Genomic DNA, 17,876 nt, shown 5'->3' on the forward strand with positions numbered 1-17,876 from the left:
TGCTATAAGGCCTGGACCCTCAAGATTGGGGGTGGGGCTCAGCCCCACCTAACCAGACTTGAGGGGGGCTTAAGACACTTCAGCCCTATGGAGTTTCCACCTATGCACTCCACAATCCTTTCCACTGGAGATATTTAATTGCAGAATCAATTAAAACAAAGATCTTCTGGATTCGCTCTACCACTGAGCTATGCCTCCATTTCCTCCTTAATTCTAGGATGACAACATCAGGCCTTGGTACAATTTGCTGGTTTCAGTGCTGTGGTCCTAGGGTTGTGTTCAACATAGCACTAAGGCCAAGGTCATGTCAACAGAACCTTCTTCCCCTCCCTCCTACCTGCACACTCCCAAAATCTGTTCTGGAGTTTTCACCAACCCTCCAGAGTAGATTTGGGGATGGTGCAGGAGAAAGTGGGATTCCTGTTATGCTTGTGAGAATCTGTGTGCTGCCTTATGCCGGCACCTGAATTTACTTCTATGTTTTCCCTACGTTTCATCTTTGCGTAACCAATCTGGAGGATATATGCTGCGTCAAATCTGGAGGATATATGGTGCATTAAATTCACAGAGAACATAGTTAAACTATGGATTTTGCAACCGCAAGAGGCAGTGATGGCCATAACTTGGATGGCTTTAAGAGAAAATTACACAAATTCATGGAGAATAAGGCTATCTTGCCACAATAGCTATGTTCACTGCCAGAGGCAGTAGGATTTGTTTTGCAAATAGTTATAAAACTGAAGTCATTTGCTGCTCAGGCCCCTCCACACATCCTTTTTCTTGCATCTATGATGATTAGTCAATGGTGGCGCTGTGGTCTAAACCACTGAGTCTAGGGCTTGCCGATCGGAAGGTTGGCAGTTCGAATCCCCGCAACAGGGTGAGCGCCCATTGCTCGGACCCTGCTCCTGCCAACCTAGCAGTTCGAAAACATGTCAGAGTGCTAGTAGATAAATAGGTACTGCTCCGGCAGAAAGGTAAACAGCATTTCCGTGCGCTGCTCTAGTTTCCCAGAAGTGGCTTAGTCATGCTGGCCACAAGACCTGGAAAAACTGTCTGCAGACAAACACCGGCTCCCTCGGCCAGTAAAGCGAGATGAGCGCCGCAACCCCAGAGTCGTCCGCGACTGGACTTAACTGTCAGGGGTCCTTTACCTTTACCTTTTTTTGGTGCAGTCACATACAAACAATTCAGAACGAATGTTAGACATGGTCTAACTTATGCGTAATCTGTGTCCAAGATAAATAGGGGGAACGCTCCATCAACAGGTCATCTGAACAAGCCTTTAGAGCAGCCACAGTTTCAGAACAAAAATTTGCTCGTGCCACTGAGCTGCTTAGTGATGAGAAAGACGTTGGAAAACAAAAAAGAAACAATTCCTAGCAATGCTTGGTTTATAACATAGAACACAACTATTTTATAATATGATCATGGGACATCCAGAAAGCAGCGGTAGAAACTCAGATATATAGGCTAGGTGCCAAATGGCTCCTTAAACCAGGGTTACAGTCACTAAAACAAAATATCTAGCTGCCATTTGGGGGCCAAAAGACTCTAAAGTCATATTTTCCAATGCGACTTTTTGGTTCATGAAATTTGTTTTGATTGTGCAGATAAAAGGTAACAGACAGAAATCTACAGGATGTGTGAAAACGGTCAAGATCCAAGGATCCCCAGGCATGCGCCTCCAGATGGTGATGTCAGACGCCAGCCTGACACCCAGGCATCTTCACTTGATCACAAGTGGTTGATGGACAGGAGCAAACTGTGCCTGACGCCTGGCTACTTTCTAACATTTATCAGTAATATTAAAACAAAGCAGCTACATAAGAACACAAATCATTCCCAAAATATAACTATGAACAAACCTCTTAGATTTGTAATTCAAGTACAAACTGAATGAGGTGTGAGCTTCCTTTTGCCAGCTAATCTCATGTATATCATGTCTAACTTGAGACAAATCAACTCTCATCCGTACATCAACACAAAAAGAAGCCTTTCTCTTTTCTGATCTTTCATATTTGTCAGAATTTGTCATATTTCGTGGAGAAGTGTAGAAGAACAGCCAATTTTCTTGAAGAGGCGTGTAGCTACTGCCTCTGGATGCGTATCCAAAAAGAACTGTCATGACGGGGGAGGCGCTGTGGTCTAAACCACTGAGCCTCTTGGGCTTGTCGATCAGAAGGTCAGCGGTTCGAATCTGTGCGACGGGGTGAGCTCCCGTAGCTCTGTCCCAGCTCCTGCCAACCTAGCAGTTCGAAAGCATGCCAGTGCAAGTAGATAAATAGGTACCACTGTGGCAGGAAGGTAAATGGCGTTTCCATGCACTCTGGTTTCCATCATGGTGTTCTGTTGCACCAGAAGCGGTTTAGTCATGCTGGCTACACGACTCGGAAAGCAGTCTGTGGACAAACTCTGGCTCCCTCGGACTGAAAGCGAGATGAGCGCCACAACCCCATAGTCGCCTTTGACTGGGCTTAACCATCCAGGGATCCTTTACTTTTTACATCTCCCATCATCCCGGACCACTGGCCATGCTGGTTGGGGCTGGCTGGGTTTTTAGTCCAGCAACAACTGGTCCAGGGGTCTTTTACCCTTTTACCTTATCCAAAAAGAATTATTTTGATATTACACTATACTGAAAAGTTTAAATGTTTCTTTGATTGTCCTTGAATCTTCCCACAACACTTGCCATCGTCTCCTGTCACACCCTTTGATAACCACTGCCTTTGAGCATATCCAGATTGCAGTGTTTCATTAACATACATCAGTAATGTAGAGATCAGGGAATTATGCCAAGGAAGCTCACTGGCAACTCTTTCACCAATTTCTAGCTTAAAAAATGGTATTATTTACCAAGGAACATTGCGAGAAGCACTTGAAAGGGACATATGCGCTGGCCCCACATGTTACAGACTAGGTTGCAAAGCTTAAAATGAAAGATAAATTTTCTCAGTCCCTCCTTCCCCACTTCTCTGAAGTTCAATAGTTTGATCCTTTGCAGCAGACATCCTTATAGCAACAGCCTTGTGAAAGAGATGTGGGTGCACAAATGATAACCGTTATCTTCTTTGCATGCTCACTGGTCCATTTCTTAAAATACTTCACCTAGCCAGATGCTTTGATATTTTAATGTCAAACAGACAGTAAAGGTTTTTCCTCTGAACCAAGTGAATGAAGGCATCAGATTCCATTAGAAGCGGCTCTTTTAGCTAGATAACAGCCACCATGGCCACCTGATGAACAGCGATTTATATGAAGTGAGTAGAAACTCTGCTCCAAGTTTTTCTAAGATATGAAACTGCAGAAATCTAGCTGAGAATTACCGTGCACAATAGTGGTCACCAGAACCAAAATGGATAAGCTGCCTGCCTGGGCTCTTTTGGGAGAAGGGTGGGATACAAATTTAATAAACAAACAACAACAATAATAAAAAATGAGGCATTTTGCCAACTGGGTAACTCCAGGCTGACATCCCCCCCCCCCCCGAATGATGCTACTTGGTGACATAGCACTCATCGTTCCTTGAGATGTCCAATTTGGGCACAGTGACACACACCTTAATTAATTAGTCCCATTTGGATTACTGTAATGTGTTCTCAGTGGGGCTGCCTTCAAAAGGGCCTCAGAAACATCAGCTGGCTCAAAGAGCCGCAGAAGGGTTGCCACCTTTGGTCAGGCAAAATAAATGACAAGTCAGGCAACATAAGGGACGGGTCTAAGGGGAATTTGGGGGCTAAAAATGACTCTACCTGCTGCAGAAATAACTTCAAAGCAATCCATTACAATGATACATGGGGCCTCTGCTCACATAAAAACTCTCTTTCCCAATCCCCCCTGCTCCCACTGGGACTTCCTTATGAGTAGGCATCCAAAGGATTGCAGCCTATAGCTTTTGGGTCCTTGTTTCAAGACCCCTGGAGTCTTACAGGATCACCCCCTAATTATTAAAATGGTGGAACTCACGAAGTCTAATATTTGAATGAAAATGTAATTTCACTATGCTGTGGAAATATGAACTCTGATCCTTTAACACAATTCTGCTTAACATTTCAACCGAAAGCCTTAATGTAATTACATGAATCCTTCATTTGCTAAGCAGGAAGCAATATTAGCATGCATCGTGTTTTGCCCTGTGTTACACACACACACACACACACACACACACACCACCCCAAGTCAAGCGAGTGCTGATCCTCCTGGGTCCACGGAGTCATTCAAGAGAACAGCAGGTAGTAATTTTAAAAACAAATTGCCCAGAAAAAGCTTTTATTGTTGATCACTTGTTATAAGACTTGCCATTTGCAAGTAATTGGACATTCAACCGAAACTGACCTTTTATGAGAGCCAAGTGGTAATATAAATGAAATTAATATATTCTTTATTGCAGACAGATAAAAAGAGTGACCCGAGCTTTTAACACACTGCTTGACCTCTGTGGTGTTTGAACATCACCAAGTCTCTGGAACGCTACAAGGTACCCTGGGAAGAAAAAAGGAGCAAAGCAGCAGAAGAAATGGTTTTAGTACATTAGCACTTAGCTAATGCACAAAATACCTGCAGCTTTCACAAACCTTCCCTTTGCATTAGATGGAAAAAAATATATAGCTGCAATACAATACACTGAAAAAAGCATCACTGATTGGGGCTGTCACTGCTAAGGAAAGGGTGACTAGCTTGCGTATGAATCTAAGAAAGGTAAAGGACCCCTGGATGGTTAAGTCCAGTCAAAGGCAACTATGGGGTGTGGCGCTCATCTCGCTCTCAGGCCGAGGCAGCTGGCATTTCTCCACAGACAGCTTTCCGGGTCATGTGGCCAGCAGGACTAAACCACTTCTGGCACAACAGAACACTGTGACAGAAACCAGAGCGCATGGAAACACAATTTACCTTCTTGCCAGAGTGGCACCTATTTATCTACTTGAACTGGTATGCTTTCAAATTGCTAGGTTGGCAGGAGCTGGGACAGAGCAAGGGGAGCTCACCCCGTCGTGGAGATTCAAACCACCAACCTTCTGATTGGCAAGCTCAAGAGGCTCAGTGGTTTAGACCACAGCACCACCCGCATCCCACCTGTAAGGTTCCCATTTAAAATTGAAATAGGACTCACTTTGTAACATCGTAAGTACTGTTTCCATTTAAACTCTCTCTTTGAGGAACTCAGTTTCAACTTACAAATTTAAAGCTTTCTATGAAAAGGTGTGTTTTTTTCCTTTTTATAGGAAATGAACTTACAGTAATTAGAAGATGAAGTTCAGTGATGCCCATAGACAATTCTCTGGCTGAATACACAGCATACATTTAAAGCACATTACTTTCCCCAAAGAATCATGGGAACTGTAGTTTGTTATGGGGCCTGGGAACTGTAGCTCTGGAGGGAGTAAACTACAGTTTTCATGATTCTTTGGGGGAGCATGTGCTTTAAATGTATGGGGCATATGCAACCTCTGTTTCTCACATTCTCACTCTCTTACTGCAAGGACAAGACAATGACAGATGAATTTGTAAGTCACAATGAGCCCTTCAGTCAGAATGTGGAAATAAATACTAGTCAGTTGCTTCTTTTTACTATTTAATGCAGGTTTGAGGAATTCCTTCTACAAGACCAAGGTGAACTGAAATGCTTGACATTCCACTTAACTGCTTCTGAGTACAACTGTGTATTTAAAGAAAATGCTTGAAGTTAAGTTTCTTCACAAAAGAAAGATGTTGGTAAGGCCAAAGCTCTCAATGTGGGAAAGAGCTGTGCAGTTGCATAGCGAGTGTGGGGCCACAGGGAAGGTTGCCCTGGATGCAAAATGGTTAGGAAATGGAAAATGGCTTCTCCATGTGAACCAGGAAGTGACCTCTCCAGACAACGGGAACAACTCTTATTTTCTTATCTCTGTGGCTGTGATCTCCTGGGTGATGTGGATGTCCTTAGGCAGTTGAATATGCATACATACTCTGTCCATTATCCTCCCTCCAACCACCACCCTCCACATGGCCCCGGGCACTGGCAACCCACACTTTGCCACTGGAGCTGTTTGTATCCTGTCTACACAACTTCCTTTCCAGATGTTATAGTGGGGGCATTAAAAAAAAAGCCAGCATATTTGCTGTAACAGTTGAAGCTGATTATAATCTGAAGGATTATCTTCTTTATAGGCATCTATGGTTTTAATGGAACCTCTGACATTCCAGTAATAAGTTCCACCAAAACTTAGTATAGGATGCTGCCTTGAAATGACTCAGACCATTCAGCTAGATAGCTCAGCAGAGTCTATGCTAATGGCCACCAGCTATTCAGGCTTCAGGCAAGGACCTTTCCAGCCCTGGAGATGCCACCATATGTGGGAAGGAGAGTATCTCCATGGGAGAACACGTACGTTGTATGAAGGTCTCTGGTTTAGGGTAGCTTGCTTTATAGAGGACAGTCCTCAACTTCAAGGGCTCTCCAGTCCATTTCCATGCACTCTGGCTTCTGTCACGGTGTTCTGTTGCACCAGCAGCGGTTTAGTCATGCTGGCCACATAACCTGTAAAGCTGTTTGTAGGCAAACACCAGCTCCCTCAGCCTGAAAGCAGAGATTAGCACCGCACCCCAAAGTCGAATTTGACTGGACTTAACCATCCAGGGATCCTTTACCTACTGGTAAAGAACCCTAAGAAGGAAGAGATGGGGTCTTGAAGTTGCCAATCAACAACACTTGGACAGAAGCAAGCAGACATGTCATCTGGTCACAGTCTTCTCCACTAAGGGAATATGCACTGTATTTACATTATAGCAATTATTTCATAAGCATATAGTGTAACACATGCAAATATATGTCCTATTAAGTACCCATTAAGGGACGCGGGTGGCGCTGTGGGTAAAACCTCAGCGCCTCGGACTTGCCGATCGCATGGTCGGCGGTTCGAATCCCCGCGACGGGGTGAGCTCCCATCTTTCGGTCCCAGCTCCTGCCCACCTAGCAGTTCGAAAGCATGTCAAAGTGCAAGTAGATAAATAGGTACCGCTTTATAGCAGGAAGGTAAATGGCGTTTCCGTGTGCTGCGCTGGTGCTGGCTCGCCAGAGCAGCTTCGTCACACTGGCCACGTGACCCGGAAGTGTCTCCGGACAGCGCTGGCCCCCGGCCTCTTAAGCGAGATGGGCGCACAACCCCAGAGTCGGTCACGACTGGCCCGTACGGGCAGGGGTACCTTTACCTTTTTAAGTACCCATTTCCCCCGCTTTTTAGGCAATGTCTAAGTGACCCCGATAAACCTGTATGCACTGTGTTTTATCCTGGGAATATTATCTGTCCCCTCCTTCCACCTTGATCTAACATACTGCCTTCTAATTGCAAGATTCTTGCCCTTTTACTGTCATATGAAATCACACCCTCCCACGAGTAGCTCCAGTTTTCAGGCCACTCAGTAATTCCTGTAGAAGATTTGCTTAAAACGATGTAAAAGATCTGGTTGCAGAACTGTGTATGGGCTTCACAGCCTTCAAAAAGGTCCCAATTTATGCCATACAATTATTATAGGTACTATTCGATTCATTTCTGTTCTGTGGGCTGTTGATGCATTGAAGAACTGCATCCAACATTACTCACAAGCAGCAGCCTTTTAAAAGCAGTTTCCAGCCATCTCTGATCCATCAGCCTCGCAGGCCAAAAGATGATGAAGAAGAAAGCTCTTTTCACAGGGTTTTGTGCGAGACAAGCCACTGGCCCCCATATAATGGGAATTCTTTCTCTACATCCAGTGCTCTAAAAAGGAATTTGCAACACTGCACATTCTCCATGTATGCAAATCCCCAAACAGATTTAGATGTATGTGTTCTGTTTCAAAATTTGCTAGCTGGCACATAAAAATTGTTACACTTAGCAATTTAGCACAAGTATAAGAAGAACGTCAGAGTATTATGCTTGGAGTCACATGTTTGCTGTGGCTTCTGAAAAAGATCATGAGAACAAGAAGAAGGCATTACAAACTCAGAGACGTCACCACTCTAGTAGTAACACTGGATTGTTTTATAATCCAACATTAAAAAAAAATATAACTTGAGCTTCTGGGTATAAAAAGTTAAGAAGAAGGCAAGTCTTCATTCTAAACAAAACATTCAGTTTGATACAAAAGTGACGTAATAAAAATGTTTATGAAGCATCTGAACTGGTGCTTCAGTTCAGATGTGTTGTACTCTGAGGCTGCCATACAGACTGAATCTAAATATCCTTACTTCAGCCTTGCACTGTCAATCGACGATATCCCTAGAATTTTGATCCAAGGATACTTAATGTACTTATTTTGACCAACACAGTATTCTTCACATTTCCTTTTTACACCCTGTTATCAAACATATCAGCTAATATGTTTACAGCAGACCCAAAAAAGTCCAATGCAGCCTTTTTTCTATTAAAAAAGGTAAGAATGTACCACCCACCAGATGTCAAAGAGAACAACAACTACCAGACTTTTAGAAGACATCTGAAGGCAGCCCTGTTTAGGGAAGCTTTTAATGTTTGATGTATTAGAGTATTTTAATATTTTTTTGGGAAGCCGCCCAGAGTGGCTGGGGAAGCCCAGCCAGATGGGCGGGGTACAAATAAATTATTATTATTATTATTATTATTATTATTATTATTATTATTATTATTAAGAATGTAATAAAAGCTGGACTATTTATTTCTCGCCTTTGCCTTCCACCTTTCCTCCAATGAGCTTATGGTGGTATATATAGCTCTGCTCCTCCCAACAACCCTGTGGTGCAGGTTAGGCTGAGAGTGACTGAGTGCCAAGTGAGAATTGGAACAATGAGCTCCCAGGTTGACTAACCACTGCGACACACTGTCTTTATTTGTTGATATTGTATCTGAAGGCTCATCCGCATGTCCTGTTGCTCCACTGCTTTCCCACCGGGGAAAACCTCTCTTTAGCACTCAGTTTGCTCCAATTTAGCACTAAAGAGTGGGCTTTTCAAGGAGTGGGGGATAGCAAAAGTATGGACAAGCTCTTCATCAATACACTATGAAATCTGATGCACAACTGCAGATTTCTTTTAGAAAAAAAGAAAAACCGAACTAACTACTGAACTGTTTATATATTTTGCATACGGGGGCCAAGAATAAAAACAGACCAAGAGACCCAACTCTTCAGGTTGTTGGCAGTCTGCTCATAACAGTGACAAAAGAAACATCACAACATTTAATGCCGGCATGTCTTTCCCAAACCAGCTTTTTCTTTAATTGAGGCACTCAGCATTACGCACAAAAGAGTACACTGCCAATTACATTCCCTTATAACAATGCAGCCCTCTCCAAGGAAAGTCTACCTCTCCTCAAATATATTGACAACCAAGCCAAACGTCTCCATTAAATTGCATCAACTTGTTACTGAAGTGAGATGAGCCCACACCCCGCAGTCTCCTGTGACTGGACTTAGCTGTCCAGGGGCCATTTACCCTTTTTTTACCTTTTACATCCAACAGAACTAAAAAGTCAAGAGACGCTTAGTCAAAAAAGCATCCACCTGGATCTGGTTGCAATTTCGTATTCTGCACACATCAAAGGGGAGGAGATGGTGTTGAAGTCTTAAGACAAAGTTGAAGATTAATATTGGATTTAACAGTGATTGATGTCGTTATTTAAACCAGAAGCTGATTATTAGGTTCCCCAGCACTTATTTCCGCTACTTTTGCAAATACTTGAACACTAATTAATGCAGCTCGTTCAAGCTTTGCTTTGGGAGCTATCTAAAAAAATGAAAAGGAGGATGCACAAATCAAAACATTCCAGCGAGCAAATGGTAAGAGGAACCCAAACTATTCAAAATGTGATATCTGGTCTTTTTTATAAGAGAGAGAGAGAGAGAGAGAGAGAGAGAGAGAGAGAGAGAGAGAGAGGAGCCAGAGTAAAGCAGAAGCCATCCATCACTGACCTAAAATGAAATAACAGTCAGTCCAGGAAAAACTTGACTGAAGAACCCAGAGGCTTTTGGTCTCAGTCAGAAGAGAGCTCTTGTGTAATTGATTAGCAACTTGAGGGGAAGTTTAGAAACGGCACAGTGAGGCCTTTGAAAATTACTTGAAGCACAACACTTCACTTCTATTGCTCACTTTCCTGCCTGGCTTTCAGAATCCCAATTTGGCTAAAGCAAAGGGCATTCTGGTTTGCGTTGTTGGGGTATTGGGGGGGGGCAAGCAAGTACTCCAAATTCATGGTCCTACCCAGTTTTTGTTAATGTGCCAGTACTCATCATGAAGTTGCTACAGTAAGTGTCACACTTGAAGCATTTTGTGGGGTGGGGTGGGGGGTGATGGTACTGTGCAGCCTTGAGTACCCACAGAAAAAAGCCATGGTCCTATCAGTAACATCAATGCAACACAAACACTGTTCTAGTTTATGCCTGTTCCCAGACCACAAGCGGTACAAATCTGCCTCCACTTTAAAGAAGACAGATTAGAAAGAGATGCAAAGTCCAAGAGTGATGTGGTTGCATTTGCCCTCTGATTACTTCCATGGTGCTCTAAGTGATGGCTAGATGTGGTTTGGGTGAAGGTTACCAGATGTCCCTGTTTCCAGGGGACAGTCCCCAAATATACAGCTTTCTCAGCATTCACATGTAGATAACAAACAATAAGTGTCCTCGGATTCATTGGAAAAAAACTGGTAACCTTAGTTTGGGTGGATTGTTCAGTTATATATGACAACAGCTGATCCATGTCCTGTTAAGAAGACCAGCACTGTATATAACCACATGCTCCATCCTAAATACATGGAAGGCTGTAGGTCAGGGATCGTGAACACCCAGTAGCTTGCGTTACCAATGACCAGCAATGATGGACATCCTAGTCCAACAGCATATGGAAGCAACCACAATGTAATAATAATCAAGAGACAAAAATAAATTAGGGGTCACCCTAGCAGTGGTAGAGAATGATGAAGCAGCAGGCTCATAGTTTGCACTGGCCAGAACATTAGGTAGGGGGGAGCAAGGAAAAATGCTGGCACAGCAAAGGGACTCAGATTGCACCCACTGCCACACTCAAAACAACCCATTTCAAGGGATGGGTTTTCCCTGGCAACAACCATCAGTAGATTCCGGGAACCAGATGACTTTCAAAGGGTATATTCCCCCATCTCTTTTGGCTCTTGAGAGCGATGGTTTTCATTTAACCTTACCCAATTTTTTAGTCCCTTTGCCATAGCTTGAGCCAACGGCGTCAAAACCAGTACCATATACTGAGCCCTGAAGTGCAGAGCAGCACACAGTTGCAGTCACTCACAAAGTTGGGGCTGTGGACAGTGTGGAACTTCGCAAAAGTGCAGCTTCCATAGGCTGGAACGAGCCACGTGAATCACCCCTAATCTAAGAACAAGACTATCCATTTTCTAATAAATGAATAAGGAGTGCAAATGAGTGGTGTGTGCACTTGTGACTTTTCTGGCAAACACCACTCATAACCATGCACCCATTTCAATAAATGTATCAAATGTAAAATCTCGTTATGGACGTCTAATGTTAAAACAGAGCTTTAGAGCCAAGCCAGATGTAACGTTAATCACATGGATGTAATTGAGAGACATATTTCATTAAAAAAATAAAACGTCCATGGCTTGGGGCAGTCCTGAGTATCTTAATGCCAAGACTACAGTAAATAGAAGGGGAAGTTTAGCCCTTTGTCCCCTTCTGTAGTCCTGCCAAATCATACATCACTTCTGAGATGCTGCTACCTACATTGGAAGTGAAGGCTACACACACACACGTTCAGGCCCCCTACAGCTTCTATTTAATTCCTCCTTTTAAAAACCCGCATGTTAATTGCAATCAAGCAGGTAACATCCCATCTAACTTGGCCCCAGAAATACATGCACAGAAAGCCAATGGGGAAATAAAATGGCCCATTGGCAGACAACTCTACCAGGGTCACCTCAAACCGAAACAGCTAACCTAGTTGGCAACCACGCAGGCCCCAGATTCACTTTAATCCTAGAGGTTAATCAGCATGTTTTAGAAACCGGCCGGCTGTGCTGCTCTGAAGATGTATGAATGCACCCCCACAAATGGCCAACTATCAATATTAATTGCATCACTTAAGCCTAAGAAGGGAACAATCAGATTGAAACGTGACATCTTTGAGTCTATGGTATCCTCTATGCGGACGACTTAATTCAGTCCTGGAAACTGCAGATGGTTTAATTCAGTGTTGGAAACTGACAAGCAGCAAGTTTCACTCAGGTAGGCTGCAGCAGCTGTTCCTTCTTCTTTCAGTCCTTTGCTCACACCCACCACAGGTCCTTCCTCCCCCTTGCTTTTCTTAATCACCGATTCATTCTTTGCACACTGAGTTCTGAAGATACAGCAGTGATAAGAGGACAGCAAGAAGCACAGAAATAGGCTTGAGAGAAAACCTGACATACCATTACTGTGAAAAGGGGAAGGGATAACTAATCATCCTTAGCAACTCAGAACATTAGTTGGATTTGAAGGTGGACCTTCAGGAGATCTTCATAGTAACTCACACCCCTAATCTTTTCATTTCCCCCAGATAGTTTGAAGTCTACAGTTGTTTTATTTCCCTTTTTTCCCAGGTGAAGCAATGCTTTTACAGGTGCTCCACTGGAGAGGGGTAAGCAGACTCTCGAGCGAGGCAGAGCGCACCCTACTGGCAAAGGACAACTGTCACGACCCCTTAATAAAGCCGGCCAGGTGCAAAATAAAAGGGGGCACACACACCCCCATGCACACACAAATAAGAGACACAAGTTGGGGTCCTTCTCTTTCTGTAGTTTGTGGCAGACTGCTGTGCCACAAGCACGAAGGCCCGCTCTTTTAATGAAAGAGGCAACAGGCAGCTTCACTTACACCATCTAAAAGGGACTAGAAACTTGCGTTCCACTGTGCAATTCCCTGAAGGCAACTTAGAACTTGAAAAGAGCGGGGAGGGCAGCCTTCCCTCTGTTCTTGTCACATCTCCCTCCAGGCGAAAAAAGTGAACATCTTGCCAAATATCTCCGTCTCTTCTCTGCGCGCGCCCCCCTTCCCCAACTCGTTCTTCCCCCTGTTGGTCTCTTTGGAAATCTAAAACGGATTCTCTATTCACTGCACAATGAGGCAATTCATCGCCTAAGCAGCAGCAGAGTGGAAAAGGCACTGCTCTCTTTCCCTGAGAGGCGAAAGGAGAAGGGAGAGGGAGCGAGAGGGAGATATCCAGGCAAAGCGAGCGTTTCACCGGGGGTGGTTGGGGAAGGGGGGGAGGAACGAAGGCAGCCCCACGGCTACGCGAGTGCCGAGATTTCCCCTTGCCCAGGTGCTTACCTGCGATCTCCTGATAGGGGATGTTGAGCAGGCTGAATCCTTTGGCTTTGTACGCCTCCCTCACCTCGCCGCAGCTCCGCGCTTTCGCGTCCGCCGCTCCGGCGCGCAGCGACAGCAGCAGCACCAGCAGCGCCCCGAGCAGCGCCCCGATCCAAGGAACCATGATGCCCAAAAAAGGGGGTAAGAACAGACCAAAAAGAAAGAAAAGAGACACCCCTCTTCTTTCACCCCCGCCTCCCCCCTCCAATCCCAAAAAAGAGAGCCCCTCGCCAAATCCACTTGGAAAGATAAATCCCACGGAAGAGCCTTCTACCAGAGCCCCGAGTCCTGCGCAGTCGTGCGCGCCTCGACAGAGCGCACCCCCGCGGGGGAAAGAGCAACCGGGAGCCCCCCTTCCGTCGCGGCCAAACTTTGCGAAGCCGGCTGGGAAGGCGAAGAAGGAGGGCGCACCCGAGGCAGGCGAGGCGAGGCGGCAGCCGCCCGCCCCTTCTCTCGTCTCTCCGCCTCCTTCTCCTCCTCCCTTCTTCCTTCCTCGGCGGGTCCCGTTAAAGTCCGGCCCGGCTCAACGCCGCTGGTGGTGGGGCGCGCTGATCCTCGGCGCCCGGGAGCGCGGAAAGCCCGGAGGTGCGACGCGGAGGCTGGAGATGGCGAAGCAGCCGCTGGCTTGGCTTTACGCACGGGGAGGAGGAGAGCCTGGAGAGGGTGGTTTGGCTTGGCTGTTGCGCGCTGCGCTGCTGGTGCTGCTGAGAGGCGGACATCCAGGAAAGGAGAGCCGCTGCGCCGCGCAGCCTGCCCAGAACAGCAGCAGCAGCAGCCGCCTCCTGGCAGAACAGGCGGCCGCGGCAGCCTAGCAGGGAGCCGGCAGGAGCGCACGCGGGGCAGGCGGGCGAGCGGCCGAGGAACGTGCTCCACATTGCAGCGGCGGCTTGCCGGTGAGGAGGAGCGCGAAGGAAAACCCGGGATGGACTCCGAGTCGTGTCCCCCCCCCCCCCGGCCGCCGACCAACGCTGCCCGCTCCCAAATGAAAAGAACGCCCCGCTCTCTCCAGAGGGGAGGAACCCCACAACGCACGTTTTCGCTCAGAGCACCCCCCGCTTTATTCATTAGGAAACGGGGGGGGGGCCTCACGCGCGGAAAGGATGGGGCGTCCCTTAGCATCCCCTCCCCAAGTTAAGAACAAGGGTACCCTTGTAAGTGGGGCCCCCATCCCACTCAGCAGGGGACATGTTGACATTAAGCAGGGGAATCGTACCCTACTTATTTCCAGTGATACACGGATTTGGGCGGGGGGGCTGTGGTACTCCTGATGTTGTTCCCATTGACCAGCATGGCCAATGGTTAGTGGGGGGGAGCTGGAGAGCAGCAACGTCTGCAGCAGCTCAGGCTCTCCTTCCTTGCAGTGCCCTAGGAAATGTGGTGACATCAGGGACAGCGATAAAGAGGGTGACCAACTTTGCTTTTCATCAGTCCGTTCTCCTCCGTCCTTAACAATGCCTGGGTGTGCAGACATTGGCCAGGCATCATACAGTGAAAAGCTTCTGAGAAGCTGTCTTAAACTAAGCAAAAGCTTTGCTCCATCTAACTCAGAATTGTGTTGCAAGAGGTCTATTCCAGCCCTACCTGAAAATACCAGAGACTGAACCTGGACTTTCAGCATGCAAAGCATTTACTCCACCACTGAGTTATACCACTGCATAAAAAAAGGAACAGGAGCAGGAACAGCTGGATTCCCTTCACCCCAGTCACTTGATCACCTTCAGTGCCAGATTTGGGGCAGTGGAGGCAGTTCTCCTGCACAGGATGCCTTACTACCAAAGTCTGCCCCTGACACCTTATAACTGACTGCCAGATATGAGGCTATGGATAACTGTTTTACCAAATCCATCTACAGTACCTGAAGGAGGACTATACGATTGGGGTATATTACCCTCTCCTTCTCATATCCTGCAGAACATGTAGGTTGGCTCACTTGCTTGAGTCACCTAGAACTACATGTTGCTGTGATTTATACTTTTGTCTCCATTTGTAGCATATTAAATATTAGGCTGACCTCATATTCACAGCGATTCTGCAAGGTAGATTACTGAACACTATTATTAGCATTATTATTACAGTTGCTCAGTCAACTTTGCTGGTTCTCTAATTCAAGTACTCTGAGCCTGTTAAGTAATATAGGTAAAGGTAAAGGGACCCCTGACCATTAGGTCCAGTCGTGGCCGACTCGGGGGTTACGGCACTCATCTTGCTTTATTGGCTGAGGGAGCAGGCGTACAGCTTCCGGGTCATGTGGCCAGCATGACTAAGCTGCTTCTGGCGAACCAGAGCAGCACACGGAAAGACCGTTTACCTTCCCACCGGAGCGGTACCTATTTATCTACTTGCACTTTGACGTGCTTTCGAACTGCTAGGTTGGCAGAAGGCGGGACCGAGCAACGGGAGCTCACCCCGTCGCGGGGATTTGAACCGCCGACCTTCTGATCGGCAAGTCCTAGGCTCTGTGGTTTAACCCACAGGGCCATCCATGTCCCAGTGCAGTTGCTATTAGAGCTGAGTAAAAGAGACCTGCTTAAGATTTGAAATAAAAATGCCCCAATTCAGGCTACATTTCTAGGAGTACGTGGAATTGTAGGGCCTTGCATAACAAGGGCCCCGGGTGGGCCAGGAAGAGTGGCCAACAGAAGACCACAGGGATGGATCCAGTGGGTTGGGAAGATCTCTATTGGTGTTGGGAGCACTCAAGCAAGGGGATCCTGGGGGAGATCCTGAGGAGGAAATTGTTCTCACCTCATGCCATCTCCCCAAAACTCCCGCAGCGCAAGGCACAAGTTTTGTCTCCATCTCCAGGGCTATCTGAGGCAGACTCTGGGAGAGGGATACCCTGCCTGTCCCATGTGCCTCTGAGGAGGCAGCAAAACCTCCATCACCCAGCTCCCAGAGGTGCCAACACAGTTCAGCATTCTCAGGAAAGCGCTAGGTTGCTTGCCCAGTCTGAGAGCCAGACTCACTTGCGACACTGAGTTGTGTCCTGTACCCTGAGTTCGAGTTCTTCCTTGAATGGGACTTACTTTTGAGCAGAGGGGTGTAAGTTTGTGCTGTTCTCCCATTTCTTACAGGGCACTGGAGTCCCAGTGTCTTGCCCACTACAGGACCCCCAGACACCCCCCTGGCACCCAGCAATAACTCCTTGCCTTCCAATATTATTTGTTTAAGCCAGGTGTGGGGAACCTTTGATCCTTCAGGTGTTATGAACTACAAGTCCCATCAATGAATGGCCAAGAGGGACGGAAGTTGGAGAGCAAAAGTTTCCCAAGACCTGCCAAAGGTGGATTAATTTTGGCTTCGTGGCAATTGTTTGGGGAGGGTTGTCTGTTTGTGGGGGGGGTGAGGTTGGGGGGTGCTTTTGTTTGTTTTGGGAGGTGTCGGTATTAGCTTGTTTTTGAGAGGGCAGTTATCTGAGCGTAGCCAGTTTTTCTTCTGTGAAATGGATCTTTTCTGATGCTGACAGCAGTTTTCTGTATTCTCGAATGTATCCCTAAGATCCAAAATAGTTGGGGTCCCCTGGTATATACAGGTACCTGAAGCTAAGCCTCATTGAACTCATTGCTAAATCCCCATGCAGCAACTGTGCCAAATCTCATCTTCTGTGACATGGTGGTCATGATGAGTTTTCTCCTATGTGAATTGCCTGATGTGAAACTCCAGGTGACTCAAGTCATCTTGTAATTGTGATGAGGACAAAGTTGCAGCTGGCTATTTTTGGTCAGTATGACTAAAGGCTTTGCCACACCACTTTGCAATTCTAATGTCAGAGATAAGGGGAAAGCAAAAGATGTGCAGTCAAATACCTCTGGTGGGACCAAACAGCTGCATCTATTGGTTGTGAAAACGTGATGGCAAGTGCAAAAAAACTTACTTCACTTTTAAGTGGATATCATCTACAACACGGCTGTCCAACAGGTTGATCGCAATCTACCGGTCGATCGCGTGCAGTCCCTGGTTGATCCTGGATCTGGTCAATCTAATGGGTAGATCACTGCCAGTTTATTTATAGTGGGAGTAGATCGCAGTCTCTTGGAAGTTGGACACCCCTGATCTATGAGATTGTAGTCATGCACTTTCCCACAAACGCAGCTTAAGCAGCAGGGAGACCTGTTCCCTTTCAATGACACCAGGGGTAGGATCAGGGCCGGATTTAGGTTTAATAATAAAACCTTTATTGTCAAAGTACAACCTGTGTTCAATGAAATTAACCGAGCCCCCCTCCCCCCAACACTCAGTCTCATTGCACTCTGTGTGCTTGTTGCACAACACACCAACCCCAAAAGTCAGTTGCACTATATTATTTTCCGTTCAGCAGCCTAACAGCCCACAGATAGAAACTGTTTTTTAGCCTGTTGGTACGACTGATTATACTTCTATATCTCCTGCCCGAGGGTAGAAGATTAAAGAGGTGCTGGCCGGGGTGTGAATCATCCCTGAGAAGATCCCTGGGAATTATGAGATCGCTCTCCTAAGGCAACAATCCCCAGCGATGTCATCTAGCGGGCTCAGGGGACAGCCCATGATATAATGTGCTGTGTTCGCCACCCTCT

The 17,876-nt window shown here is 46.3% G+C and overlaps 1 protein-coding gene across 2 annotated transcripts in view; it reads right to left on the reverse strand.

Annotated features, from left to right (window-relative positions):
* The window catches only part of GPC6 (glypican 6), a 792,386-nt gene extending 778,914 nt beyond the window's left edge, over window positions 1-13,472 (reverse strand). For both annotated transcript variants that reach the window (XM_083610748.1, XM_083610747.1), the window contains exon 1: window positions 13,285-13,472. In XM_083610748.1, the coding sequence (XP_083466874.1) occupies window positions 13,285-13,447 (163 nt within the window). In that variant the 5' untranslated portion in view covers window positions 13,448-13,472. The remainder of the gene's footprint in view (window positions 1-13,284) is intronic.
* Window positions 13,473-17,876: the final 4,404 nt, after the last annotated feature.

Source organism: Podarcis filfolensis, assembly GCF_964270895.1.
Source record: "Podarcis filfolensis genome assembly, chromosome: 4".
NCBI classification, from domain to species: domain Eukaryota; kingdom Metazoa; phylum Chordata; class Lepidosauria; order Squamata; family Lacertidae; genus Podarcis; species Podarcis filfolensis.